This window comes from Cavia porcellus, unplaced genomic scaffold (assembly GCF_034190915.1).
Source record: "Cavia porcellus strain 051 isolate PalLab524CR breed Dunkin Hartley unplaced genomic scaffold, mCavPor4.1 scaffold_10, whole genome shotgun sequence".
Lineage (NCBI taxonomy): Eukaryota > Metazoa > Chordata > Mammalia > Rodentia > Caviidae > Cavia > Cavia porcellus.
The window spans coordinates 35917432-35941865 of NW_026947493.1; the positions used below are offsets into that span (position 1 = coordinate 35917432).

Here is a 24434-nt window from a genome sequence, read left to right on the forward strand (position 1 = left end):
ACAGTAAGAGCTCAGAAACTGTTAGTACCTCCCACGGTAAAATGTGAACCATAAACTTATGATGAAGGCATGAACACTATTCACGTGATACCTACAGATAAGCCTTCTTGAAGCAGTGTCACCCTAAGATGCCCCCAGATCTACACAGCGGGGTCCCTCTGCCTCAGAACATGATGACTCATGGTGGCCAACATGGTGGGAACTTTCCCTACAATATTTGCTGCTTTGGAGGTGAGTATGAATGTTTTTGGAGGTGGTAATGAACAGGTTAAAGTCAAGGGGATTTCAAACATGTCTAATCCAATAAGAGGCTTGGTAAAACATGCGTTATCACTTAAAGAATAAATGTTTAAAAATAGAGTACAGATGTGAAATTTGAATTTAGAAAAAGAGAGAAAGATCACGTGAGAGATCTTCTTGGCATTCACGCTATTCTGTTTTGGTCACCTTCAACTAAGCCTGCAATTCTGATGTGCTCTGCCAACTGCTAGATGCGGTAAGGGTGCTTTAAATTATTGAATAAAAGTTGGCAAATTTTCTTAAGCTTAGAAGTCAGACTTATCTCCTTTTTGTGTATTTCTATAAGCAGGAGAACACAAGGGTAAAGTTGGTCTTTTTAACTTTTCCTACTTAAAAATGTTACACTTGAAGAGCTACATTTAAAAATTAGAGTGAAGTTTTTGTATGCTTTCTTTCCCTTTAATTAAGAATACTTATTCAAGGATACCTGAAAATTTAAGAATCAGCATCATGGTTGGATAGGCATTTGTCACAAAAAAATAGGCTATTGATTGCCAGTCATATAATGTCAAGAATTTCATACAATTTTAGGAATTTTAAGAATTTCTTCTTCTGCAAAAAGTACTCTTTTATGCAAGAAGATTTTTTGAACTTTGGTAATACTTCTGCAGAAAACCAAACAAAACAACAACAGCCCCTGCAAAAACAAACAAACAAACAAACAAAAAACAACAATCTTTTCCTGTTGTCTCTTTCATGACCTAACACCTATCTTACTGGTTGGTAGAGTCTCATGGAAAAGCCAACATTGTTCACAGTTAAAGAGAACTCAACACACATTAGTTATTCCACATATATTTAGGGAGTACTAAAGTAGTCTTTAAAACAAGGCTTCCACCAAAGCAAGATCTTCAAATAATAAACTCAGAAGGAGGTCTACCCACCTTACCCTGAGGCTCTGAAAGATGTCCTTCTAACAGGGATTTGAGAAACAAACGGAATCACGGAGGAAATAGTTTGCTTCTAAAATCTCTCAGTGTATTTGTGTTACAACTGCTAAATGGAATAGATTCCTTAATATTAGGGCCAGGTCAACAGCTGCTTTGGGGAAGGAATATTTCCAGGCTGAAAGCAGGCTAGTGTCCTGCCCAATTTGGACACTAAGAGGAAATGATTCTCAATAACATGGAGAAGTTTAGATTTGCTTCCATGAGAACGGCCAACATCAGCCTATCTATGAAGGACTCTCACTATTTTTTTAAAAAGGGGGTTCTCCAGAGTACAGTACAAAGACACTACGCATTTAAGTCAAAGGCAGATAAAGATACTGCTAGATTTTTACCAGAGAGACAAGATCTGCTTAACCCAAAGTGAGTCTGCTGTACTAACCAATGCATTTGCGTTTCAGCAATTTAATCTGGAGCAAGTCTGTGGTGCATTACAACGCTGGGATCAAATCAAGATTTTCTGGAGCACATCCAAACACAACACCAGGCTATGGGAACCCCACTGCCCGTGAGTTCCTCCACTGCTGTTTAATTGTGCTTACTTTCTGAACCATAAAGGGTAATTAAAAGTCATCTGCATACAATGTAAGGGCCAAGTAAGGGGAAAGAAAAGCCTGACAGTTCCAAGTAGGAGGGAGTAATCAGCCAGGTTAATAAACCTACCTAGGTGCTTCTTTCTATTCAATTGGCTGCATTTACTTCTGATGACATTCGATTTGACTAGGATGCTATCTCTCGGGACCACCATCTAGGACAGCCTCTGCCTTTTCCTATTCATGGCCACATCTGTTTGGAAAACATTTTGACAACATAGAACAGGCAGTCTCCACCTGGACCTGTGCTAACCAGCATGGCCATCAGAACATTTACCTGGACACAGGACTTTAATCTTCTGTAAACTTTGGGGTTAAATAGAGAATGATGGAACTTATCTTGGTCTTTTCAACTTTCTGCTCCCAACTGACCTGCGTGTTTCCTCAGTGCCGAAAACAATGCCCAAAATTTGTAGCAAAGTGAAAAGAGAACCAAGTACAATTTATCTCGATTGATTTCAAAAGAATTCTAACTGGTTCTGAGAAATAAGCTGGTTCTAATTTTAACTAAACAATAGTGTCTGGACTTCATTTTAAAAAGGCATTTTCATCAAGGATGTGCATATCACTACTTCAGCAACAGGAAAGCATTTGGGAAAAAGGCTTATGGGGTAAGATTTAGTCTTAAGCTTTCTTCAAAAACCTTTTAGCAGCAGGCAAATCCAATGATTTCAGAATTAATTATTTTGATGTTAGTCCTTTCTTCAAGTGTGGAGAAAGTGGGGTTTGAGTCCAGACACTGAAGAAAGAAGATAATAATTTTTAATAGTAATTTCTAGAACTAACCCCCCTGCCCCTAAAGAAAGAACAAAATTCAATCCCAACTGAGATCTGCTCCTAAGACTGAACAAATAGTGAAGCCAGATACTTTTTCTTCCTTTGGAGGTAGAGCAAAACATCAGAGGTGTGTGCTTATAAAAAAATGGAAACCAGATGAATACAAGTTAGATCGACTTAGATGCCAACTCTACCAAGGTATGTTTAATCTTCTTTTTTTAATGCCACAAGAAACAGAAAGTTAACCTGTATTACTCTCTTACCTTCATATTGTGTTCAGCCTAGAAACCACCCAAATGTCAACACTTGAGTGTCATAAAGATTCTCTTATTGTTAGGCATAGCTGAAATTTCTGGACTCATTTTACATCACCTCTGGATTTCCTGAAAGATGTTTAAGAGAAGTTAAAGTATTTCTAGGAAAACTGATTTATAAGATATACAGAAGTTCTCAGGGATGGAACGGAGGAGCTCTCATCATGATAGGAATCCTTTGCCACATCTGTTAACGGAGTAACATATTTTTCAAGAAGAATCCATGAGATTTGAGGGAATTTGAAGTATAAAAAAATTAAAAAGATTTGGATAAAAGATTAGCCACTATTCTATAGCTCAGGTACAAGAAAAGGTACTTCTTTAAATGCCTTGAAACATTGTAAGAAAAGGAGAGGCTCTATTTTGGGGCCACCAATTAATTGAAAAACAGGTCTTACTCTTCTACTAAATCCTACAGATTGGTGGGTACCCAGAATATTTGGGTGAAAATTATGAAGCTAAATTTTATCAAAAAGGAACAGAATCATGATTGATCTCTAGTATCTTCCTCTTAAGAAGCTGCTTTCGTGGTTTTTTTATTCATTGATATGTGTAACAGATATTTGCTAAATGCTAACTATAGGCTGGCAATTATTCTAGGCCTGCAGATGAATGGTGAACAAAAAAGTCTTGAGGTCACAGTTCTCATGGAGCTCATAAATGGAGCAAAGCAGATAATTATTACTCTAATTACCACAAAAGTAAATGGAAAATTTCTTCCAGCAAGTGCTGGAACACAGAAATGTATGCAGTATGAAGGCCAAATCGGAAGATCTGATTCTGTAGAGAAAAGTTCCAGACAGCTTCTCTGTGGAAGGGATGTCAGACTAAGATTGGATGTGTAAGCATTAGCTAGGTGAAGGAAAAAGGGAACAGTGTTCAGGAAGAGGAAATGGGATGAGCAAGGGGACAATGCACTGGTTTGATCTGTCTTGGTTCAGGCACCTAAGGGAGCCACAGAAAGGTTTTCAGCAGTGAGAACTGGAAGACAATGAGGACAACATGAGATTTGTCTTTGGAAAGACAAATTCTGTTGAGTGAAGTGTGGAATGACTGACCTGAGTGAAAGGCAGCTGTCCTCATGGGCATAGAAAACACTGTGAACAGGGCATGGTATGGAACAGCTTCATACAGGAAAGAAGACAAATTACTTATTTGTTGATGCTGCCAGAAAGTCAGGAATAGCATTTTGTCAAAGACCACTGCTCCCACTCTACCTGAAAATCTCATGTGACAAGCAGATTTTGCCGTAAGTTCTTTGTGGCTCCAACGTAAGAGGCAATGCATCTTTCAAATGTATTAAAAACATTTGGAACTCCTTGGGAGATGGAGGTAGGGAGCACAGAGAGTTCACCAGGGCAACCCTACATAGGCAATCCAGAGCAGCCATGAGAGAAGAGCTCAGGAGAGACCCTCCCTGCTCCAAGGCTATGAGGTGAGTATATTCGCTTCTAAAGCCAAGAATTTCCACCTCAGCACATACCGCTCTGGGCAGAGGTTGTACAAGGTTCTGCACAGAGCACCCCACTCATTCTTGCTATGACAGTTCACCTCCTCACTAGTTCATGGCTCCTGCCTTAAAGGCTTTGTATCATTACCACCTCTGCTAGAACGTTCTTCTCCTAAACGTCCACATGGCTCACTCCTTTACCACCTTCAAGCCTCTACCCAAATACCTTTCTCTAGTTTTCTTTTTGCTAACTCGTAATTTGTTTGCTTATCACATTCATTGTTTACTGCAATTTTTCCCTTTCATTAAAATTAAGCTCCATGAGGAAAGGTTATTTGTTTACTTTGGTCACTGCTGTATCCCCAAAGTGCCTACTACTATACTACAAAGTTAACTTGCAATAAACACTTGTTGAGTTTAGTCCCAATGCAGCATTTGCTCTTACCAAGCTCCTCGCCCCTTCCTGAGGAGGCTGAGGCATTGCAACTGGGTTTCCCTGGTGATATTCTGTGAGATGTGAGAACTAACTCATGGTTCACAGTGCTGATTTAGGAAGGCAGTGTTCAGTCCAGCCGAGAGCAGAGTCTCAGTACTCTTCCAGCCTGAGTACAACTCTGCCCAGCATGAAGAAGTAGTATAATAGTGTCTAACTCATATGGTCTCTTAGAACCTTGGTTTGATAAATTAAAATATAAAGATAATGCTTTTCTCACCTCAGCAGGAAAAATATCTGCCATGAGTAAATCCTCAGCACTTGGCAAAAAACCTGGCCCAGAGAAAGTGTACAATATATTGGGTGGTTGACTAAAGTGAGAATATGAGATGTTCATAAGCTTTCTGTTCTGTTTTTTTTCCCCAATTCTGAGGATCAAACCTGATGCCTGTAACATGCTAGACAAGCACCCTACCACTGAGCTATATAGTCAGCCTGTCTGTAAACTTATATTACTTATAGCACTTGACATAGTATAAGCTGTGTGGTAATCATGCATTCACACTATGCACCTGGCAAAGTATAATACCTGTGGTGGTGGTTGAATAAAATACTTGTATGTAGTCACGGAAATGGTGTTGATCAATGGAGAGGTTTTCTGCATAAGATAATTTAAGCTCCATGGGAAGCCTGGAGAACGCGGCCTCATTCATGAGCCAGGCAGCCTCATTGTCTGTGCTGAAACTGAGCAGGTCAGACCCATACCCTCCTTAGAAAGGCTGGCCCTGAAAGAGCTCTGCTTTTCCAAGTCAGCCACATAGGAGAGAGAAGACAAGCGAGGTCTGCGACTTGTCCTCCCTGACTCATGTCCCCATGGCTGCATACACAGATCAGGCAAATTTAACAACTGCTATGGGCCTCTTTGGCAGAAGTTGGGAGCTGGGGCTAAAATTTCTGACATGTCTTCTGTTGTTCTGCAAATGCTTGATATTTAGAGGAAAAGGTCTAGGAAAGCTTAGGTACCAAAATATGTCTGCTCTTTTTGCCATAATTCAACAGCATGCTCTCAATGAGTTTTAACTTCCAGCTGTGTGCTAACAGCAATGACAAATAAAAATTAGACCACCTTTAGAAATTAGCTGTGATGTTAATTAGCAGCAGTGGTATAAACAACAGCTCATTTATACCAGGCATGGGCAAATCATTTTGTGTATGTGCACATCAAAATAAGTCTTTCAATCAATTTATTATCTCAGTGTACTGATGAACAAACTGAGGTCCAGGAAGGTGCCCATAAATATCCAGGTAATAAGATCTAGAAACAAAAGTTACCCTAAGAAGTTCAACTGTGGATGCCATCTATAAAATGCACTCACGACTGGCAAAGGGTCTTTAACATCATGGTATGTCCAACTGTAAGAAGTAAGCAAGTTTCTTTACCTTCCTGGACCACCGCTTTTTCTCTATAAGAGCATCAGTTCTTTAGTTTTGTTAGGAGTTGATCAATTAATGTATGTAAAACCTTTAGACCCATGCCTGACACATGGTAAGCTCCCAAGTATTAATAACTCTTGAGTAGTCAAATAGTAGTCTAAATCTAAGAACGTAGGCAGAATTCTGTTAAGTGGTTAGAGATTTTGGCTTCTTAACTGGGTTTTTGGGTATTTACATCAAGCTTATGAAAATAAAAGAACCTCAAAATTTCTGCTTTTGCTTATCATTGTGATTGAGTTTCTAAACCCTGTGTGGACTGTGAAGTCAGGGAGACTATCTAAAGTCTGAGGTCTATACTTGCAAGTTACATGTCTCTGGGCTGGTTAATTCCACACTGTGAGGCTCAGTTATGCTCCCACTTGCTGGGTGGCTATGAATGCTGGGAGACAAAATCCATGGAGGACCCTGGACACACCACCTAGCCCACAGTAAACGTTCAAAAAAAAAAAAAGACCACTGATTTTATAAGCAAATCAGCCACTACTGTTGGATTCATTATCATTTGTAGCAAGGTAATTAAATTAATGGGGCTTCTCTGGCTTTTTTGGTGGATAGGATATAAGAAGGGATTTCAGACCTAAACTACATCACCAGGGATCCCAGCCTTCCCTTTACTGTCTCTTTCTCTACAGCAACCCTTCAGATCCTGCCTCAGCCCAGGCAAGGGCCTAACTCTACACAGCTGAGATTTCCCAAAGTGCCCCATGATACCCAAAACCAAGCCTTTTGCAAAGAATGAAGGCTTTGTGCAATTTCCCAGGAGCAAAATGAAGGGCTACACTTGATCCTTACTGGAATTGAGGAGTATGTTTTCATGATGCTCAGAAAAAAAAAAGAAAGCAGCTTTAAAAAAAATCCTTATTGGGAAAAGTAGAGGTAGAAATGTTTATCTAAGAGAAAGAAACAAATCCACTCTGAATAATCCACTCTGCCTGATAGCAATGCCTTTGGATCTTTGGTTTTGTAGCCTCACAAGGCCATTTCAGAAGAGCTGACCCTGTAGGGTGGCCACCAAGCTTGGAACTATTGCACCCACACAATAAATGAAATTACACTGCACATCATTATAGGATGCTATCACCTATGGTCTCCACTGAGCACTGAGCTTTATCAGTAGAGGTGAAGGTCAGAATAGGACATAGCACTTATGTATTCCCAATTCCCATGTTGGGGGTGAGTGTATCCTTAGCAGCTGACTGACCTGAGACCTTTGGATCATGCATACATCGTAGCTGGACCCGTGGTACTTGGCCGTAATATCTGGGCTGTAGCCAGCATCACAAGTGCATGGTATATTCGAGCTCAGGGGCTGTTTCTTAGGTCTATAAACCTGTGGGAGAAAGCTACAAAGGTTAGGTGCAGGAGAGGCGTTTGTAGGGAGGACAAGGAAAGAATTGGGGGAAAAGAGAGAAGGATGCTCATCTTGACATTTTATGACCAAGTGGGTAAAAAAAACCCATATAGAAGATGCACAGCTCCAAACAAAGAGATCAAATAGATGTAAGCAGTCCCCTATCCCTTGGGGCCAGCAGTAGCAAGGCATGCTGCTCTGTGGAATGAACCCAATGTTTGGCAGCAACTGAGATTCTCCCTCTGCAAGAAGAGGGCCCAGGCATGGCAGCAGTCTCTGTCTTTCAGCAAGGCAGCCCCATGAAAAATGGTCTGGTTTAGGGCTAACAGATCCCTTTTCCTTCCTGAGGAGTGGTTAGCCCCACTATAAGTTAAGGGGTTTTATTCCTTCAGGTTTCCCTTCCACTCATCCCACACACTGTGCTCAGTCAAGCTCACCCTAGCAGGCAGATAGCCATTCCAGGGATAGAAATCAGTATGGCTACTCTGCACAGTAAACCTGCCATTTAGAGTGCTTTGGAGCCTCACGTTACCCTACTAGGATGGGCAGCCACCTCATGAGGCATAGACCACTGAGCTGAGAAAATGTCATAATGAAGTTAGAATGTGAGTAAACTGCCATTGCTTTGTGAAATTCTCAAAGTTATATATGGAGGAAAAATAACATCTGTAGACTTCAGGGTACAATTATTTCTATCTTAAGCCACTTTCAGAAACCACTCCAAAAGGCAAAGAACTTTAGGTATAAGTTGGCCTAGGGCTTTCCTTCCATTTCCATGGAAACAAATATAATGGCCCAGAGAAGAGAAGTATAGGATAATGGCACAAAAAGGTGATTTTAAAAAAATTTAGACTGAATAATGGCCTTGAGGTTCCATGCCTAATCTGTAGAACTAGGACCTAGGAGCTGCTGCTTTACTGAAACGTCCTGGAGAAAATAGTTGAAGAACCACAGCTGGAAGGATAGAGAGAAAGAAACTTAAACTGGATGAGGGAAGTTATTTACATGGACTAGAATGTGGGCAACAAAGAAAGAGAAGGTCACAGGTCCAGTAGAAAAGAAGGTACCCAGAATTCAATTGGGAACTTCTAGAATTTATTTAAAAGTCAAAGTCCACTGGAAGGAAGAGAGCTGAGAGTTACTTCTGGGGACATGATGCTAATATAAAAGAAAGAAACACAGCGCTGATTGCAAACCACGTAAGCCCAGCCACATGCACCATCAACACTGAAAAGCAGTCAAATTGTGTTCTAGCACCAGTTTGGCCCATTTTGATCCTACCTGGTTTTAGCTGCCTGAGCCATAGGACGGACCAGGAAAGTGAAGAGTGGCTAACTCCAGAAGAAGCACCCAAGGCCCCAAGCCCAGCAAAACACACCTTCCATGCAGGAGGCCCCACCTGCTGCTTTAACTGATGCACTAGCCGGTCCTTCTCCCGCTTGAGGGCCATAACTTCTTCCTGTGTCTTTTTCTTTTTAGAGGCAGACAATTCCAGCAAGGCAATATTTGCATCTTTTTCACTGATTGCCGCAAGAAGTGCTTCCTGTCTGGTAAAAATAAAGATTAAATTGTGATCATTTTAATAAAGTGAAAAAAATCAAACAATAGGCACGCAGTGTGGAAATGAGTCACACGCCATGATTAAGACAAATTCTCTTCCTGACACTTAGAATGGACAAAGCAGTTTAGGTTAGAATACCTGAAACTTACACATGGTGGTTTCACAAGTACAGCTACAAACTAGAAGTGGAAGAGACTCAATCAATTCTTTTCTAAGACACTTTCATCCATCTATCCATCCATCCCTCCATCCATTCATTTCTGAAGTAAGGTTCTGTGTCTCTAAGGCAATCCAACGAAACTTGGTAACAATTTCGCATCCAGTGTAACTTTTTAAAGAAATTTTCTTTTGAAGATAGGCACAGACATTAGAGTCCCCTTTCCATTCTCAATTTATTTAGTGAAAGTTAGCCCTGTTCCCATTTCATAGGCTTTGTCTTTGCCACACACGTCCCTACTCTCCAGTTTTTGGCCAAATGTCTTCTCTGGTTGCTCCCTCAAATAGGGCTTGCCCTCCCTCTACCGTAAGTCCCCGCAGGCTCTGCTTTGCCACACTATTTAATACTTTCTACAGCACTCTTCATCAATTGACAAGGTCTTCGCTATTAATTATTTGTTTGCTTTATAGGCTAGATGTTCCATGAAACTTGGACTTCATCTGTCTCGTGTACCACTAATTTTCCAGCTTCTAGAAGAGCCAGGAGCATAATGGGTAATCAATAATGTTAATTCAAAGGTACAGAAATTCAGTGATTACTTCTTATAAACTTTTGACAATATTACTAGTCTTCTTTTGATTTTTAAAAAATCGGAATGCTTTGCCTCCAGCCCAATGATCATGATCTACTGAGAAATTTACAAGTGTCCCTTTCTACCTTTAGGGTCCAACTTGGTTATACTTGCCACACATTTTTAACCTGAGATTTTCTTTGTTATCTTCTGACTAGGAAATGGCTCTCTGGGTATGTCTCATTGATTCCCCCTCCAGCCCAACCATTTGTATAACTCATGACACGTAGGCACCTTAGAAAATCTCAGAGCTCCAAGGAAGCCTCCACACTGGGCCCATTCCGTAAAGACAAGTCTCAGGAGTAAACCTAGTCATTATCCTGCATTTGCCTTTTCTTAATCTCCAGATGTTTCGACAAGATGGCCATTATTTGGATCTCAGATTTTTTCCATTTTGCTACCGGGATTTCTATGGACTTTCTTGGACCTCATTAACTCCTGGCAGTAAGAGTTTCTGTCTGAGGATTACACAGTTGTATGAGCAGCAGAATATGTCAGGACATAGCTCCACTTTCTAGAAGGGAAATAGTACACCCTGGCCTGCCACCAGCAGCATTAATATTTGGGTTTACAAAGACTGTCTCCTCTGGATAACATCTTGAGATAGCAGATGTGCTCACCACTCACAGCCAGTAGTATTTGTATGAAAGCCAAACTGAAGAGACTAAGGCAACTTCACATCAAGGAAAGCCCAGTCCTATCTGCTTCACATTTAGCCACAACACACACAAGGTGACTATAATAGTCTATATTCTTTGCCCTAAACTGAAACTTCTAAATCAAGCTTATTTCATAGAAACCATCTACATTAGAAATTGACGGTAAGACATACTGCCACTCTGTGAGTGGTTCTTTATATTTACATGCAGCCATTTTAAATGCTGATAACAACCTCACTGAAGTAAGGTTCTATTCCCCATGCATCTTTCATGTTTCTATAAATCTCACAAGTACAGGGATTATTATCGCCTTCTCTAAAATCTTTCAGGGACAGTTGTGTTCTACAGTGACTAGTCTTGTAATAGAAGTGGTATCTCTCTTTGGTAGACATGCTTACTGCTCTGTGCAATAGGGTATCCTTCCAAAGTAAAGGGCAGGCACGTTAAGGCCTTATAAAATACTCAAGTTCCCTTAGTGCTGCTGTCTTGTAATGCAATCAGCTGCACATGCATCTGCCCACCCTCCTGGCTTCCAGAGAATGTAAACAAGGACAACCAATATGAATACATGAACACTGCTGTCTTTACTCTAAGCAATAAAATCCCAGAATTCTCTTTTCATTGACACACATTATACTGAGGTAGGGAACCTGTTAGCATACAGGAGGAGAAATTCAGACCCTTCTCAGACATACATGTATATCCAGTAAGATCCCCAAGGGGAAAAGTTAGGAGGGAATACATCAAAATTACAACAGTTATGTCACTATGGTAGGATGGATTGACTTGTCTTTTACTTTTTTTGGTCATCTACTTATCCTTCCCACAAAGTATCATAAAAGCCTGCATCTAAAAATCATAAGCAAAGCTCTTCAGTCATCAAGCAAATTGCAAGTGCATGCTTCAAAAGCTTAGGAAAGCCAGATTTTTCTCATTTTGTCACCCAAGTTACTTATGTTTTGCCTTTCCCATTTGTTATGCTCAGGTAGGTATGTACATGTTTTCATATGCACACAACTTCTGGTACAATCTACATCAATTTTCATTTAAAAAGCTGCAGTAAGCTCCTAACTAAACTCCCTGTGTCTACTTTTTGGTCACTTTAACCCATTTACATTTTCAGTCAAAATTTGGCACTAAACAGCTTTAATAATCATTAAATGTCATCACCAACCCAAGGAATGATTATTCCAAACTTGTTTTTCCTTAAAATTTTATAACTTAGGCTTTTAAACATTTAATACTTATTTCTCCTCTCAAAATGCCTTTAATCATCCCAGGAAATTAATTTTAATTCTTATTTTACTGTTAAGAATGAATAAATTTCCAATTCTTCATAGATGTTATCACCAAATACAGTTTCAAATTAAATTATTCCTAATTGATAAACCATAAAACATATTTAAAATCATTTCATAAACGTACATTAAGTCATCATTAATATTCATAGGCAAAAAAAAGAATTCATTTTGCTTTTCATAACCTTTTCTATTTTTGTTTTTGTTACTTTTTTTGCTTTTGATTCATAAACCTGTTTTATAAATACTGCCATTATACAAACATAAAACTTTAAATAAATAAAAGAAGTGTAATAAAAACCATACATATTTTGAAATTTCCATTTAAATATTGGCCAAAAACTAGTAATTTCCCCTAAAAGTTACTTTGAGATGTATACTCAATAATTCTAGTCTATTTAAATCAAGGAGTAATTAGTAGAAGATCACAAGGTGTATACAATTAGAAAAGTGAGACCATTTTATACTTTTGGATATTTGGAAGGGTGTCTAAATATGTTAAAATATGCCTGCCTATCATCTATTTATAAAAGGATTCCAGGCTAAGCCAACCCTCTGTTCTGTGTTGACAGAACACCATTACTTTTGCTTATATGAAACAAGTTTTACAGAAAGAGGAAAAGAACTCTCTATTAAGATGGTACACATTAGCTAATAATTTAAATCACTGTACACTGATTCTGCACAATGAGACATAGGTTTTCATTATCCCTGCTCTAAAGGTGAGGTGTTTTTCAGAGTGGGTGATACTAGACATAATTTTATATAAAGATTAATTTCATTTTGCCAACCTTTCATCAGATTCGACACTTTGACAACTCCTGTGAGCTAAGTTGCTGATAAATTGATATAAAGTACCTAAAGACAAATATCTCACAAAAACCACGTCAAGCCCTGTTTTGAGAAAATGACTAATGTTGGAATAAATTAAGAGGCTTAAATCACATCACCATTCATAAACTAGGAAAATTATATATTTGCAGTTTTCATCTACTATTAAAAAATAAAAGGTTTGCGTGTAAAGAGTATACTAGCAACAAGACATTTGGATATATACTGGAACATAAAGAAAAATTATTATTTCTCCCAATAAATTCAGAAACTGTTACTGCCCAATCAACCTGGAAAGAATTCCCGTAAATTTGAAATCATTTCAGCACTTGGTCTATTTTTTTTCGTTTTTCACACACAACACAAGAATTACATAGAAAGATATCTTTAGACAGTGAGTGGGGCTAACTGTATACTGAGAGGTGCTTGCTTCCTAGTATGTATACGAAATAAAGTACACATTGATGGTGTGAACAATTATTTCTAGGACACTGCCATACTCTAGTATACAGTTACTAATGTGATCTGTCTGTGCCCCAAAATATAGTTTAAAATATGAAAAGGAAGCCCAAATATGCTAGGAAGGAAGATAAGATAATGCAAAGAGAAATAAATCTGTAAGAGTCTGCTGAATGCCAAGTTAAGAAAGTAGATCATAGACAGCATTTTATCAAAGTGCAGCCTAAACAAATGTCAAGGGGAATAATTTCTTTAACAAATAAGGGCAACAATGGAGGGGGAAAGAGGGAATTCTATGCCCTCCTACGCATTTAGTCAAGGTTAACAATGGATAGAAGTATGGACGAGAACACATTTAATAACCCAAAGTTGTCATTCAGTTTGCAGGAGGTAGCCAAGATACAGTAAGACACACACACACAAAAAAGGCTTGAGCCACCCTGAAAGAACAATCTTCCCTGCACTAAAACAAAAGAGGACTGCAGGGCATCTACTGCCAAGACAAATGCCTTCTCCTGCATTATTGCGTGTGGCAAACCTTCACAGAGCTCTCCAAAACCCACTGCTGGTAATACATGGCCAAGACACCACCTTCAGTTTAAAAGGGAGCTCTGTAAACATTTCTGTTTCACCCCTGTTGTTTTCATTCTATTAATGATGATTTAAGCTCTGAGAGGGGATCTAAAATTAATTTTAAGAGCTGCAAACAAAGCAAGCCAATTAGGGACTGTTATAAATTGGAATGGGGCAGAAACGAACACATTTTTTTCCAGTGGGCTCTTGTTTTACTTAGCTGACCCATCTTTAAGAATACATTCAATTACAAAAGCAGATGCTTGAAAAAAATGCATTCCATTAAGCAATGTTTGGATAATGACATAGGAGGTAGAACTTAGATTATGTATGGTGCTCAGCCCCAGGCAGTCCTGTTCCAATCAGACTGTGGGAAAAAAGAAATTCTGCTCAATCAACTTTTCCCAGTTAATTACTGTTTTCTTTCCCTCATGACCCTGAATCTTCAACCATAGGTTCGGTAGGAGGTGACTTAAAACAGAGAGTGAAGAAAGATCTTAAGACATTATTCAAAACAGCTTCTGTCTCACCTCTGGGTGGAGGGTTGGGTGGAGGTTTGCTGGGATCAGACCTTGAGACAGATGTTCATCTGCCTCCATTTTAAAAGGAGTATTTTCAAATAGAATCTTGAGGAAAAAAAGTTCTTTGATATCAATTAACCAGTACAATGATGTTTGATGTAAGCAGAAAAGCCCACGCATAAAGCAGCTTGCGTGAGGTGCAGCCCACAGTGCGAAATGGGTCTGAACAAGTACCAGTTGCAGCAAGGACAAAGAACACACTGAGTTTGAAGGGGCTGGCCTTTGGCAGCCCAGGTTCCTTAATGTGGTTTGGTCTCAGTCGCCCACCTAAAACTGACCTCAAAAAAATAGTTTACCCCGATTACAGAGAGTTCTGTCTTTGAAACCTAATAGCACACAACTGGAATTTCCTAACACAGGGAACACAGAGTCTTGCGGAAGTTCACTGCTGTCTGCACCAACTGCTATCTGCATCATAGCTTAGTGCAATATCCAGAGAGGCAACTGGCCCCTGTGTAGTTTTCTCCAAGCATACCTGGCTAGGAAGCCAGCTCACAAGTGCCAAACTGCTTCAAAACACCAAGAGATGGCAATTCCAGTGCCACTCAGCATTCTGCTGCAAGGGTGCATTCACAAATGTGAAGCTAGCTGGTTTCCTCACATGGAAAATGTCCAGGCCATAGGAGGATGTATGTCAAGAAGAGCTACTGGCCCCAGTCTAAACTGCTTTGCCAATCCACAGCCCTTTTGAGAACTGACAAAAAGACAATGAGACATGGAAGGGACCACTGTCTGAGTCTAAGCGCCAGTCACTGAGACACTACTGAAAACTGTGTGGGATCTGAAAGGAAAAGAAAAAAGAGAACAAGGGAGAAAGGAGTGAAGGGGGATTTCTTTTGAGCACTTTAGCTTACTATAATCTTTTTTAAATGTAGCCACATAAGTAGAATATCACTCAAGTCTTTCAGAGAAGATATCGATTTTCAGTGCCTGAGTTTTTCAAATATATCTAGGAAATTCAGCAGTATGTCTTGTTTCTGTGACCTTAGGTAAGTTACCTGTTATTTCTGAAATTTTATATATTAAATTTAAATAAAAAGAATAATTGCAACTCTCTCAGACATCTAAAGAATTAAATGTGATAAAGCTCATACAGAGTTCATTTGGTGTCTAACATAACCATACAATGTATGTTGGCAATTACTCATTATGACATAATCTGGGCACCACCAAATTTAAAGATTTGAAAGTTTTGCGTTATTTTAAACTGGGCTCTTCTTTGAATGAAATATATCTAAACATGTTAATGATTCTCTTACTTGAAAGACAACTTTCAAAGAAACCTCTAAAATTGGTTTCTGTTAAGCTGCACATTTGACTTTCATGAGCTGACATCTGCTTCACAAACAAACTTAAAGGAGAAAACAGACTCTGAGTGTGGAAAAAGATCTGTTGACCATGGAAGAGTTGCATCCCCGACAGCAAGGCCTGACTTGGTCAATAACTGTTCATTATCATTCCAGCCAAAAGGCCACACGGAGGTAGTCAGGATGTGATTTCACACAGTCTGGGAAATGAAAACAGGTTCTGAAAGGCAGCCCTTTAAAAGTCAAGGTCAAGTGCACAATCTAACCAATGTCAAACAACTTCACAAATTTCTTCCATTAAAAAGAATCGCTTAAAAATTGGTAAATTTTGAAGGCAAAGAAGATAAATGCAATGGACTTTCAAAACCCATTGCAAGACTCTGTCCGTGTGGACTGTTAGGTGAAGATCCTTGCTTATTCTTGTTATTCCCACTCAGTGACAAGAAAGTTTCTCTGCTAACTGCTCAACTCGGCCGATGCGGTGTCTATGTGAAATGCACTCAGAGTCCTTGGAAGGTTATTGGCTATGGATAATGAAAAAAACAAATGATCGGGACCTCACTGGCAGAGCTTTATCTAATGTCCACCTAAACTAAAACTATTGTCCATGGGTGATCAATTACTGTCAAGAGACTTACTCCACTGCATTAACATTTTGGTTAAAAATAAGCAACTGCTAGAGATTTCCAGCAACTGCAAATGTTTGGCCCAAGGCATCTAGTCTATTTTTTTTTCTTATTGGTGAGATGTGTATGTGTGCATGCATGTATACATGTAAATCTCCCTAACAATATATTTTAATTTCCTTTTGACTGTATACTTAAAATTTCTGAGATGTATCAGTCAGTTTTTGTACAGAGAAGTGCAATGCTCTCCTATATTATGAACTGATATTTCCTTGCTTAATTTGAATAGTGTCACATCAAATCTGCCTGTTTATGTTTAGGTGGAATAGTCTACTCCAACAAGCTAAACTGTGATGAAGAACAAAACAGATTGGCATGTTATTGCTGTGAGGAGGATATATGCAACAGGAGAAACATTTTAGAATACCGTTCATACAACACTTTAAAAAATCAATCAAGTTTCTACAGAAGACATCATTGTAGCAGAAAATACATAAAATTGAGTTTGCTAGAGGCAGCTCCTTTGAGGGAGTTTCTGTGAGGAGTAATAACGCAGCTGTACTTCTGCACAGGTGAAGGAAATCGAGAAATTGCTGTGTGTGCTGTAGGTAAAGGTGGTAGCCAAGCAGGGAGCAGGTTTCTAGGAGGTGTGATTCTCACTAGGCAGGAGGAGTACACAGATGTCCGTTAGATCAAAGCTGTTTTTTGGTTTTTTTGTTTCCTGCTGAAATACAGATAATGATTTATAAGCTAGAAAAGTTTTCTTTGGGAAGATGGTGACTTCTTAAAGTATCCTCAAAGATGTAATTCCTCATGTAAGTATCCCGACTACTTTGAGAAGTTTGGATTTTAGGTCTGCCATCTTGTGGCCAGTGCAGTAAATTCTACCGTTTAACTTTTTCTTTTTTCTGAAGTGGCTACGTTTATGTAACTCTAGATTTTCAAAAAGCACCAAATATAGACTTACAAAAATAGAAAAGAGCATTAACTATGAGAGATCCATAATGCAGAGGCAGTTAGGCCATTTCACATTCTAATTCCCTTTCTGCTAACATTGTTTATTCTTTGATAAAAGCCTAGAATAAATGATCATTTATCAAAGCATCAGCTTATCATTAATATAGGATGGGGCCGCCTGAGGAAGGAGTAAGGAAGTGAAGAGCATGACTTACATGTCTGATTTTTGCATGCTTTTTTGTTGCTCTTTTTTTTTTAAAAGAAGGTCATTTAGTAGACACAGATTTGCTTCCAAATGAATCAGGTCTCAGCATTTCTGTACTTGGCATGGCTTTGGTATGAGAACATCCAGAATAAAATAGGCTGCAATTTCAAAGTAAGTTTTATACCTGGTAATTGGGAGAAACAGATTTCAGGAAGTAATTTGAAGGCCAGATAAGAAATATATACCTCAACATCATGAGGGAAAGAAGTGAGACCACCTATAACTCATCTGTGACAGAACTGAAGAAGTTGCTATCATGCTACCATAAAAACACAATAAGACTGTCTAAAGTCCACTCGCTAACCATTTGCCATATGTGCCAATGGAACAAAAAGCAAATGCACACAGCCACTTTCCTGGTAGATTTCACCAATGTATCATATGCATAAACTTAAAAAAGGTGTAAGAGCATAATCCATGACCATAAATTAATTTTAAAGCCCAAAGAACAATAGTATAAAACTATGCATCTACACATACATATTTTAAGTATTGCATTACTAAGCAATTGGCTCAGGAGATATCTATAACAAACACCCACGGGATTCAGAAATAATGAGAGATTTTATCTGTAAGTTACCTGAAATTTCTGGATTCATAAATATAATAGGTGAGACACTACCAGAGTGCTCCTTCTCAGAGGGTAAGGGAATGCAAAACCAGACAATGGATGCCGAATGAGAGTCTGGTAAACTACCTGAAAGCCTCCACATCTGGAAAGAATTGTGAGGGAACCAGCCCAAGACACAATGGTATAGAAAGCAGCCTCAGATTTACAGTATGGGTGGCCTGTGGCTCATGGAAATAAAATTTCCACCCAAGAAGGAGTGATCACTGGAAGTAGGAACATTTGTATCTGAAATTTGAAGTCCAACCTGAGGCAACCAAATGTTCACGCTCCTTGGGTGGCTGGTTTTTTGGCCACAAAAGCAAGAACAAACAAGGCTAATCATCAGAGTCCTGTGCTTCAATTCGTTCAACTCAATTAATACGTTTGTGCCAGTGCCCACCGTGGCTGAGGTATTAGCGATGAATATACACACGAGACAGTCATTATCCCTGTTTCCATGGTACATACAACAATGCAGACTCCAGAAATCCTACACAGAGTCAATGGACAGGCCAGTTCTGTGGTGATGGCACAAAAGATACTTTCTTCTACTCCTGTCAGGAGCAAATGCCCCATCATGCAGAAGATCATGCAGATACGATGCCCACAAATCTTGTGTACCAATCCAATGCCTAGATATAAGAATCCACATGGCATTCCACCTACATGTGTAAATGTTGGAATAATTGATTGAAAAGCTTCTTCCCACATCATCATCTACAATTTGATCTGAGTATTAAGTGCACCAGGGGCTCGGAAACAAGTGAAAAGGAAAATTACACCTCATGTTCATAGCTGATAGGCTGAATGATATGACACTTCCTTGTGGATCAGAACTAGTTGAATACTGGCAATTCTATCTGCTTTGAACTAATAGTTTTCTTCCAAAATAAAAGCAGCTTTACTGATTTCTTTGTTGATTTACTTGTTTATAACACATGTCCACAGAAAATTTTAGTTCTTTATTATCACTTCATACAGTCAACAATTTAAAACATTGAGACAGTTAGTTTTCCACAGTATGTAGCTATTATTTCACATGCATCCAAGGCTAACCACTGGGAGTAATTAAGCTGGTGTGTAGGATAGCCTATTGTACAAATTGGAGGTGGGTAGAGGGGACTATAAGATCAGAAGGGTGACAGAACTCAGTTCCATAATAGGGACCCTCAGACCTGGAAAACCACTTAGTGAGAAAACATCCTGGTGACCAGACTCCAACCTGACACTGATTACCACTCTATGCAATACTGATCTGTCAACTGATTGCTTTGAAAGCAGATCATCTATCTCACTGGACAGCCTTGAGCCTGTCCAGCTCCACAGAGCAGCAGTCAAGCAACTTGTTTACATTTGAACTTCAAATCAGGGGACAAAAGGCTGCAGGCTAAGAAGAATGAGGCTGCGGAACTCTTAGAGGGATTCTCCAAAGCCTAGCTGAAGAGAGGGCCAACAAAAAGCATCCTTAAGGATGATTGCACACTTCCAAGTAATATTAGAGATCAGCAGTCTAACACTGCAGATCTGTGTCTTAGTGTCCATCCACATACAGAGAGAATTTACTATGGGCAGAACACTGTGTCAGGGACTATGATCAATCAGCAACAGAGAAGGCCTTCAAGCCTTAAATTCTGGTAAAGAAAATAAAAACATATGATAATTTAAATCACAAAATGAAAGGTAAGTGATGGATGATTAATGCCTCTATTGTTAAGGTAGAAAATAAACAATTGCCAATAATTATTTAATTACCACATCAATATGCAGGCAAAATTAAAGGACAATGCTTCCTTTCGTATTCGCAAAATAGCCTTTGAAGAGAAATGTATCCTCACTGAAGGCTGAGCTAACTGAGACGGTAAGGTTTCATCAGGTTGCTTAAGGTTACACTGCTTTTAAAGGCAGAAAAGGAATTCTCCTCTGCCTGATTCCAGAGTGCACACTCTCGGGTATTTCTTCAATTACCTGGTTGGGGTAAGAAAGGAAGGATATCTTTTGGTTTCAGATGATGGGGGCAAGTTTCACAGAGGCAAGGATGATGAAGAGGCATGAAGGGAGAGTATGAGTAGAAGACCTCAGGAAGGAAAAGAGGGGTCCGGATAGCTAAGTTCTTGAAAAATGTTAAGTTTCTGAGGAAAAGGGCACTTGATCATTTAAAACTGTTTTACTCTTGCTTATTTATGCCTTTTTCAGATGTATAACTTTCAGGGATGCTGAAGCACTAGCAAGGGAAAAATATAGTCAAAGTAAGTGATTCCTAAGTGTCAATTCAATGTATGTATGCACACACACACACATCTTTCTTTTATTTAGAGAAAAAAAGCAAAACAGAAAAAAAGAGTAGAAATAATATAGAATTTAATAAAAGGAACAGTAAGAAATCACTAGCTAATAAGTTACATATTGCTATCTTAGAAGAGTTGTTCAAGTTACAAAATCAAAGCATAAAAAGTGGACAGACAATTACAGTACAAACTATTTTGTTTGATGAACTAAACAAAAATTTCGTTGTATGGTTATGAGAAAATATACATCTTATGGGCAAAACACTGCCAAATCTTTTCTGGGGGAATGTAACCTTCCATTTTTAAATTTGGTAATGTTTTTTCTGGTTTTTAGAATTAAAATGATATTAGGTGGTGTTGATAGTAGTTAGTATTTGAATAGTTTAATACCATAATTAGGTTATCAAATATAGGTCCTTTTCAAAGATGTTTTTTCATAGTATTGGTTCATGGCATTCGAAGTTTAGAAAGCACTTCTTTGATTTCTGAATACTATTACACAGGCCATGTTTGGAAAACAGGTTTGGTCCTCTATCCGGCATAGATGAGGAGGGGTCATTGTCTTTTCCTTTTAAAAGTTCCTTAAATATTTCTGAGGTGTCTAAGCCAACTGCCTTATAAGCATCACTGTGAAGCCAAATTGTTTTACTAAGTGACTATTCCTTTGATAATATTTGTTTCAGATATGGTATCCTATCTTTAAGATATGGTAGAGAATAATATCCTTATTTCACAAATAGGACCTTGGAGGCTTGAGCCCCAGTTTCTTCTAGGGTCTCAGTGAACAGAAATGAGGGAAAAGCTGAGTTGGTCAATATCAGTTGTCAGGAAAAACCATATGTGAAGGGGACTAGAAGGGTGCCATGTGAAATACAACATGCACTACTCCCGTCATTGTCCTTTCTATGGGATTTCTAACGCAATGCAGATAGAGATGGAACTCATATCTGTGGGAGTAGTCAGAGGAGACTTGGAAGCATGGTGGTTATCCCCTCACTTATCTGCTGGAGTGAATGCAAATGAGACTCGTTCCAGGAGCACCCTCAAATCTGTATTGGGACTCCAGAATGGCTGTCATAGGTAGTTAAGACCAATGCCAATCCAGTCCAAGGAGGAAATACGGCTGAGTCAGAGCTGCTGAGAATGGCATGGGTTGCCTGTCTCACTGTCATCTCTGAAAGTGATTGGTACAAAAAACAGAAAGTCACATTGAGTAATTCTGAGAGAAATAATTCTAGAAATGTGCTACATATTTTGGTTAGGTTTCTTTGGATTACAGCAAAACAAACTCATTCTGGTTAACTTACCAAAGAAAAGTATTACAGGGATATTTGGTTAGGTCAAGGAAAAAAACAAGTTAACAAGTGAGCTTTAGAAAGGTCAGTGAGAAAGTCACTCCAAGACCTTCAGTAGTAGGAAATCCAAAACCATTCTTGGAAAGGCCTACAATTTATATAATAATTGTGCTGCAACCTCCAGGCTTAAGAGACAAAGAGTAAAGTTTGATCTTTTTGGAAGGAAAAATCAATTATCCAATACAGCTTAATCAGCTATGGTCCAAAGTCCCCATCACCACAACACTTGATCAAAAGTGTCACACCAAAAAAATAAATAAATCAAGAGAGACATCTATGAGTTGAAGGTCATCCCTAGTGGCAATTACTCTAACATTTTACAGTCCAGAGGATCTATGTTTGTGGTAAGGCAAGCTGTAGCTAACTGCTACCAGCTAGTGAGAGCCAACTGTGTGTATTTCCTTTTAATTCCTGTACCTTGGCTATTGTAGAAGTATTTATGCCATGGGGATTGGCAATTACCACCAATCAGCACTTTTCTGCCATTAATTTGGTTTACTAGCACTTTACTGGCCCATGTCAAAATAAGTGAAAAGTCTTGTCATGACAGCTAAACTGTCAGTCCACAAAAGGGAACACAAAGTGAACACACACCAGCATCTTTGCTGTAGTGGAGACTATATTATACTTAAGTTTTATGTGCTTTAACTTACTCAGTTTACACAGAAATGTAATGATATAGGTGCTATATTATGTTTCCATTTGATAGATTAAAAAAGTAGAAGCAGAGAGGTACAAATTAACTTACCAAGTTGACATGCCTGGTAAATTGCAAAGTAGAGATTTAAATCCAGACAGGCTGCAATTTCATAAATCCTCGACATAAAATAGATAATGTCTAGCTGTTACTCTGACTTGTGATACCTTTTCCTTGACACAGAAAAAACACAACACATTCTCTTTGACCCAGGGAGGACTTGGATGAACCCCGCTGAGAGGATTAACCTTCAGTCACAATGCTCCTGTCACTGAAAGTAGTCCAAGGCAGTTCCATAATTGGTGTTTAAATGTATATTCTTTCATTACTTGGGATACTCAAGGAGGGAACCCAAATCTAACAGCTATTATCTAAGTCCACAAATAAGAGACTCTACAAGTGACAGCAGCATTTTAGGACTCAGTGGGCAAAGTACTTTCTACAGCTTTTCCTGAATGAGCCATGCTGTACCAACCCCAAAGAGAATGGGAAGTTACTAGTATTAATGAGGCATCCATCTGTATGGAGCACATAATACAAAGATAGTTACCTGATGTTAGGTATGTGCCTTACACAAGTCCTTGACTGCATTTTAGCTATGGGTCTGTAAAATAAAAATGATGTCACCTGCCACCTAGGTTACTGAGAGGTTCACATGAAGACCCAGGAAGACATCTGGAAAACTGGAAAACTCCAAGCATAACCAGTATCACTACCCGTAAACTTGTGGCCACTAAACCCCAAATAGGGGTGATGCCATTGGAATCATTCCAAATAATACCTAGTGTGGACACACTATGAATTAGGCAACTGTTTCCATCAATCAGATCAAATCTAACAAGCCAATGTAAAACCATCAATCCAAATGACCAACAGGAATTTCAATGGGAAGAACACAAATCCATAAAGCTGAAATGACTATCTGGAGGAAATAAGACAGCTTTCCTTTCCTAGTGGTTCCCTGATAATGGAATGTGACCACAATACAAGGACAGGAAAAACAATTGATTTTTAAATTTGCCAAGCATGCAATATTCATTGACTCAGTTAACGGCACTCTATAGACTTGAGTTCAAATCTTGATTCTAAGCCACTATCATCTGAGTGATTTTGGAAAAGTAAACTCTATGAATCTCAGTTTCTTCATTTTCAAAATGAAAGCATTAATTCAAATTAAGCTTCCCTAATTGAAAAATCTGAAATGGTCCAAAACTTTTTCAGCACCAACATGACAGCATGAGTTGAAAATTCTATACCATGAAGCTTTGCTTCGTATAGAAAACTATTAAAAATATAATATAAAATTACCACCCAGTTATGTGTATAAGGTATTCATTACACATAAATAAATTTCATACTTAAGCTTGGGTCTCATCCTTTCATACATCTCATTATGAATATGCAAATATTTCAGAATCTGAAACACTTCTGGCTCCAAGCCTTTCAGACAAAGGACACTTTACCTGTATTCACTCTAACAGGGCATATGAGATAAAATATGTAAACCATTTAGCATAGTTAGTTGAGAAGCAGCTACTTCTACTACAAATGCAAATTATAGCTATTATTAGAGTAGTTTGTTAGTTTACTATCTTCAGCTAGAAGATGAATATATTAACTTCACCAATTCTAGAGAGCTCGATAGAAAAACATATTGAAAAGAGAGTGGTCATGGGGCATCATATTATGTACCTGTAACCCCCGCACTTGCTCAGAAGGCTAAAGATCATGAATTTGAGGCCAGCCTGGGCCACACAGTGAATCTGAGGCCAACTTGGTCTACCCAGCAACACTGAGAAACAATGTTCTCATTTTTCTGTAATTCCCCATCTAGATATTTAGTATATTCTAGTGTTTATCATGGTATCACAATTCTACTTTCACATACTTTGACAAATATAACCTGGGAGAGGAAATTACTTT

At 38.7% G+C, this 24434-nt stretch overlaps 1 protein-coding gene across 13 annotated transcripts in view; it reads right to left on the minus strand.

The window, feature by feature from the left end:
• Erc2 (ELKS/RAB6-interacting/CAST family member 2) overlaps positions 1 to 24434 on the minus strand; it is a 1000708-nt gene that overhangs the window by 215204 nt on the left and 761070 nt on the right. For 9 of the 13 annotated variants that reach the window (XR_010050129.1, XR_010050130.1, XM_063257298.1 and 6 more), the window contains 2 exons: positions 9059 to 9206; positions 7510 to 7638 (listed from right to left, as the gene is read on the minus strand). Coding sequence is in view for 11 of the 13 variants with exons in the window: in XM_063257298.1 (XP_063113368.1) it covers positions 7510 to 7638; positions 9059 to 9206 (277 nt within the window). In the remaining 2 variants the exon portion in view is untranslated. The remainder of the gene's footprint in view (positions 1 to 7509; positions 7639 to 9058; positions 9207 to 24434) is intronic. The other 4 variants (XM_063257302.1, XM_063257309.1, XM_063257304.1 and 1 more) reach the window with 1 other exon arrangement.